At 33.9% G+C, this 6823-nt stretch overlaps 1 protein-coding gene across 1 annotated transcript in view; it reads left to right on the top strand.

Moving 5' to 3' along the window:
- Window positions 1–6823, top strand: part of Hr3 (Hormone receptor 3) — a gene marked incomplete at its 3' end in the record, with an annotated part of 109308 nt that overhangs the window by 43639 nt on the left and 58846 nt on the right. Inside the window, 1 exon segment of the mRNA XM_067049782.1 lies at window positions 279–506. Within this exon segment, the coding sequence (XP_066905883.1) occupies window positions 279–506 (228 nt within the window).

Here is a 6823-nt window from a genome sequence, read left to right on the forward strand (position 1 = left end):
TTATACAGTTGATGAAAATAGTGTACATGGAAGGTAATAGCTGTTACATGTCTGACGTTCGCCATGTTTGCCTATTTGGAACACATAATAGTGTGTGTCCTGCCGTTTTTTACATTCTTTGTTTACCTTGCATTTGTAGGTATTTCGTAAGGCTGCCTATATATAACTTAGTACCACAATATATTCTATGTCTTTGTTTTACCTTCTTGTAAAATTTATATTTTTTTTCTGTTATGGCTATAATTTATTCATTTATTTATTTATTTATTTTTTTGCAGCGCAAATCGAGATCATCCCGTGCAAGGTGTGCGGGGACAAGTCATCAGGTGTCCACTACGGCGTCATCACCTGCGAAGGCTGCAAAGGCTTCTTCCGGAGGAGTCAGTCGTCGGTGGTAAACTACCAGTGCCCGAGGAGTAAGGCCTGCCTCGTCGATCGAGTCAACAGGAATAGGTGCCAGTACTGCAGGCTCCAGAAGTGCCTGCGTCTTGGCATGTCCAGGGACGGTGAGTTCTTCCCCTTTTATTTTTCATTATTTCAAAGCATCAATCCCTTATGCCTCAACTTACGAATTCGCAAAGGATTTGATTTCTTTTTATGGTAGAATTTGGAGATATTGAGAAACTCAAAACGTTTATCAACACTTTGCTTGTTCTTATGGAAAATGAAATGAAGCTGGAAAATCAAATAACTTTTGATATGGTCATATTCTCGGCATGACCTGTTCCATGGTGCATCAAAATCACATCCTCTCTACGCACATTTCTAGTAGATGAAATCCAAGAGTAGACATCATTTCCCATATCCCTTGATTAATTATCCTTAACATTTGCCCATATTTGCTTCCACTCCAATTTAATTCTCTGCTAAAAAAGGGCAATGAAGTTATCGACAGGCACTCCGCGATTTTTAATGCCTTCAGAAATCGCCACCTTTGCTGCCCAATCAGCATCGGCCCATGGGCTCAGTAAAAAATACTGAAATACCATTTCTGTAGGCGGACTTTATTAAATAATAGACGATTTGGTTTAGTGAGTTTGTTGAGAACATATTTCTTAAACTGGCAATGAATCTGTTCAGTTTTTTTTTTCTAGGATAAAAAACATTTAAGCTCTTGTAGATTCGAATCATTGCAGCTGTATAGCTACTAAGTACCAGCGATAGAGAGAAGAGGTACTGACGATCATTTCCCACATTCGAGGTTTCAGCATCTAAGTAGTTCTTAGTGCTGTCAGTATAAATGAAGTCAACGTCACTTCTTATAGCAGTAATATAGACGTAGTATTATATAGGAGGAAGGTTGGGCTTAGTTCCCACTGTTATTTTCCTACCTTTCAATTCACTTAAAATAAATATTGTACGACTACTACTTCATAATCTATAAAGGAGATTATAAAAGTGATTCTATCCTTCCCTCCACACCCTCTGAAATTCCATGATAAAGTAAAACTTACCTTGCTAAGCATCTACTAATAAGGACTAGAGCAGTCTTCGAAAATAGGATTTACTCAACCTACGTTGTTAAAAATACTATTAATTAATTCAGACAGTTTTTAAAACAAAGGTGATCTTTTTATTGCAAACTGTAAACCTTGGTTAAAGGACTATGTAATTAGACAGTTGAAATTCTTTGTTTATAATTATGGGAATTTAGGAAGGTCCTTTCCATTCTAGCGATTTGTTTAACAGGTCCTTAGAAAATATTTTTGGAAATTACTGATTTAGGTTCGATGCCAATACAAACAACCGCTCTCTACTCACATCCTACCAGTGAGGCTTCTCCAAACACAATTCTTCTAAATCAGTTTTAACGCAATCCTCCCATCCAAGTTTTGGTCAACCTCTCGGACTTTTAACCGTCGCTTCATTGTTTATTTACATTTTAGGGATCCGCTCATTACTAAGCCCTACAATCATACTACGCCCATCTTATACTCTGCAATACTATAACTTGAATTATATTTACCGGGTGAAGTCCCCTTAGTTAAGCGTTGTGTAGTCTTCTAAATTCTCCCGTCAATTTATCCTTTTTCATTCCGAATACTTTACGTTATACTTTATTTTTCAAAAACCTTAAGGCGTTGTCCTTCCTTTAGTGTAAGTGGCCATGCTTCACATCCATAAAAAACAGTGGGAAGGATTATAGTTTTGTAAATTCCAATTTAACAAACAACCATTTCCCGCCTCCAACCTGACTTTTATTTCCAAATCAATTTCGTTTTTTCTAGTTACCGTACAACCTAAATACTTAAACCTATCTACCTGTTCAAACGTATTTCCTCCTATATCTATATTACCGAAATTACTCGCGTTTCTACTGCTAACCATATATTTTGTTTAATCCGTATTTATTTCAAGATTTAGTTCCTTACTGGAGTTTATTAACGCGGTTTAGTTGCGGATTTATGAATATTTAACATTATTTTATGAAGACTGGCTCTGCTATAATCGTAATTTGTTATTTTCTTAAATTTTTAATTTGGCAGCATCGAACCCGATTACAATTGGAGACTAGGTGTCCGATGGGTACTGAATAAACCAAACCTACAGAAGGCTGTGGATTCATGAAAGGGCAGGCATCAAAAATAAAAGGGCAGAGAGGATTAGAAAAGGCAAAGGGCTGGCTTTACAACCGCCTTCCCTAGCGCCCATAAATCTACTCCCAGTTCTGACAAGCCAATATCAGTTCTCTTTTCTAGCTCTGTTCTTTCTTCTTCCGCCGCTAGCGCTCTCTATTTATGTTGCAGATTTCCCCAAATGTTTAAAAGGGGGAGGGAACGTTTATGGAGGCCAAGAACAAGACTGTGACTTATATCACACCATGTTTCATTTATTTTGAACAATTATTTCTATAGAGACGACCTAATATAGTTAATAATATACTTCTTAAAATGAATTTCTGCTACCATAAAGCCCTTGAAATACCATAAAAAGATGCTTGATGAACAGCATGCTCTGTGATATAAATATAGGAAAAATATATTTGAACAAGTAGAGAGGTTTAAGTATTTAGGTTCTAAGATAACTAGAAAAAATCAAAATTTATGAGGAAATATAGTCGACGTTAAAGGTCGAAAATGCTTCTTTTCCGTTATTTTTTCCATTTAAAATGACTTATTACAAAAGACTGATCTACATGACTATAATAAGGCCTATCTGTAGGATCATATGGATCATATCATATGGAGTTGAGCTTTTGGGATCCACTAAACCATCGAATTCCTCTCGTTTACAATCCTTACAATCCATAATCCTTAATGCTCCTTACTTCGTCCCAAATCAAGTCATCCATCAGGACCTCAATGTCCCATATGTTGTCGACATGGCCAAAACCAGATACCAATCCTTCCATGATAAACTCCCCAACCACCCAAGTGGGTTTACTTGTTTCTATCCTGGCATCTCCTTCCTGATAATCTCCCTAGGCGTCTGAAAAGAAGTTGGCCCCGAGATCTCCTTCTCTAATAATGTAATTGGAGTTCTATCAAAGGGGAGATTCACCACATGTTCGTTATTGTCATTTATGTTATTTTATATCTAATAGCCAATTTACTTTTTGTATATAATTTTATACAGTTGTAAATAACAATAAATAAATTACTAAAAAAAAAATAACATAATTTACAGTTTCTAAAATTATTATCCTTCCTACAGAGTACTAAAATTAAGGAATAAACAATGTCTTTTGGTTTTTGGTAATAAGTTATTGCGTAATATATTAAGTCCGATGAACTATAAGTTATGAGGATAATTCAGAAGGCTGCGCAACAGTGGATTGTAGGATTTTGCTCCCGGTAAAAACAATACAAGTGATAGTAGTCTGAAGCGTTAGTGGAGGTCTACAGTTACAGGACTGTTACATGTAGACAGTTATTGATGTTATCTTCACCCAGACTTCGAGGTTGCACCAATCCCAGTGAAATTAAGATTAATATAAATTAGCTTTGTTCAGGAGTTTCGTAATAGGTACTTTGTTAACCAGGTTACCAAGGTAACCTAAAACCGGGATAACTGCAAATCTCCGCAAATTCATATCGCTAATGTTAGAAATTATAGATTCAATTAAATTTTAAATTGATTCAACAGCCACTTTTGACAGTCGAAATTGCTAAAAAATACTTCATTCGACTACTGTTAAAAAATGATTTGGCCAATAACGGAATACTCTTTTTCATTATTGCCTTAGCAACTAATTCTTTGAAGTGTTCTTCGTTTGCCAAATCGTCTGTTTGGATCAAAAAATTTTTATTGAATTAGGAAAGTAATTATAAAAGACACCTTTCCTAGATAAAAGATCCAGCTGTAACTATGGAAGGTTTCTTGTACGGTTACCTGCTTAAAGGTAGATTTGCTCTAAATTTCAGTTTAACCGGCTATTACTGAAGATAAACTTTTCTGGTGCATTGATTTTTCCTGAGATTCAACAAATTTAAATTTAAATTTCAGTAAATTAAAAGAAATAAAACGATCAGTAAAACCATGGTCAACATCCTACCGCAGCAGCCGCAGGGAGGAGGTTGCTCTGGCCCGCTTGAGAATAGGTCATACTCTCCTTACGCACTCTCACCTGATCAGAAAACTGCCACCTCCAACGTTCAAATATTGTCAGTCCATTCTTACTATTAGACATATTTTTGAAGAGTGTACTCACTATTTGCCAGCAATAAACAGGATAGGACTGACCCCAAATTTATCCGAAACTCTGGCAGATGAGGAAGCTAACATTACACGAGTATTTGAATTTTTAAAAGCACATCGCCTTCTTTATAAATTATAACTCCTCTTCGATTTTTATGTTTTTTATTTATTTTATTCTATTTTTTAAAAAATTTCTCTATTTTTTATTTATTTTTTTTACTTTTATCAGGCCATAGGCGTTGATGACCAGAGGGTTTTACGCCTTTAAGCAATAAACAACAACAACAAATTTAAATTTAAACTGAGATGGTGCAACCGGCCATAGAGTATATCATTAGAGTATGATTTTTCTAAAACACACTTTTTTTTTTTATATGTAAAACTTTCTGTTACCTCTTAAAGTAAATAACAGTTTGAAACAAATGAAACTTTTTTTTTAAATTAAGTTTATATTACGATTACCATAGAAACCATAGTTACTTTTTTACACCAATTAGTTTTAGCAGTATAAACAATATTTATATACTGACATTTGAGAGATTTATGGTTTTGGTTCGATGTATCGACTTTCAGTGTATAGATGGAAAAAAAACTCTATGAACCTCTTCGCGGTTGATTACTCTTGGCCATGCCTTCTCATGATCTCCTGTCCCCCTTCCTCTAGGTTCCCTCGAAGGTCCAGGTGTTTCTAGACAATAAGACCTAGAGAAGAAATAGCAGATGAAGACTAGAGCTGGACCCTAGGAGTCGTGTTGTGCTGGCTAAATATAGTAGCAGTTGGTGACCCCAATTCGCCTAGGAACGCTTCTACTACACACGTCTTGAGTTTCTAGCTTCGGGTCTTCGCGGGACCTAAGCGTAGGAACCAACGCTCATTTTTACAGCAGAATCATAATTTTTATTACAAAAATATAACGTTTCCCTAATCTATAAAATATTACATCACGAATGACGTCATGTTCTAAACAGTCCAGAATAATCCTTTTGGAATATGGATTTATTGAATATTTTGAAAAAAAAAATCTAGTACAGTGCATACTGACAACTTTCATTTTTCAATTTGAGTTGAAATTAATCGTATAATAAGTGAAAAGAAATTGACTATTGTCATAAAACCTTATAGATATTAACTTTTCTAAAATATTGAGCTCACACAAGTTTTGAGACTTTCTTATCAGGGGACTTAAAAACATGTATTTTCATTGAATACCGTGGAAAATTTTACGATCCCAATTCTTTTAATTTTTATTTACGAGCCCCTTCCCACCTCTACATTTCTTATATAGCGGTAACTAAAAGCAAAAATCGGTGTTGATTAAAAATATGTCAGTAAGAATTAGTAAACAAAACAACATGATCAGCATGAAATAAGATATAGTTTTATTTAAAAAAATAACTATTAAACCACCTCCCCTCTCCAAAAAAGAGATAAAAATTTCAATTAAATTCCTAGAAGATTAAAAAAAAATCATGTCTTCGAATATCATAATCCATTAATATATAACAATTATCCGAGAAGTTAATTAATCGAATTCAGTCAACTAACTAATTAAAATTAGTTTAAAGTTTTATCTATTCTTGCAGCATCAAGACAAGTCGTGTAAACGCTATTAACCTCTACAATTTTTGAGCTTTGACGTTCAATGTCCTAGTATTTCTTTTGAGGGTTAATTTAAGTTAATTTTCTATTTTCCATTTGTAGGCCAACCCATATGAATTTTCCAATCGATTGATTTATTCGTTTTTATCGATTTTATGATTAGCAAATTTAATTTTAAGATAAATATATATTTTTTTTTTATTTCACACATCTTTAAGGCATAAATATAAATCGCGAATACTTTTTTTATTACTTTTAACGATTTACAGAATATAAAATCGTTTATGAATTCAATTTCCTGTAATAATGATTTAGACACTTCTTGATCAAGGCTTCATCATCATGACAAAACAATTTTGCTAACAATGTTATATATCTCTTGAGCTCTGCTCTACCCCTCACACGTGAAGGATAGAGTGGGTTCAGGGATCCTCAGGTCGATTGTGTAAATATTGTATATATTATTTTATCACTATGTTATTTTATTTATTTATTTTTCATACAGATAGTTTGATTATGTCCATCTTGTCTATTCTTTTGTTGTTTATATTTTAAGAGAGTTTTTATTTTATTATTTTTTCTTTT

Source organism: Halyomorpha halys, unplaced genomic scaffold, assembly GCF_000696795.3.
Source record: "Halyomorpha halys isolate HHAL.00 unplaced genomic scaffold, Hhal_1.1 Scaffold356.1, whole genome shotgun sequence".
NCBI lineage: Eukaryota > Metazoa > Arthropoda > Insecta > Hemiptera > Pentatomidae > Halyomorpha > Halyomorpha halys.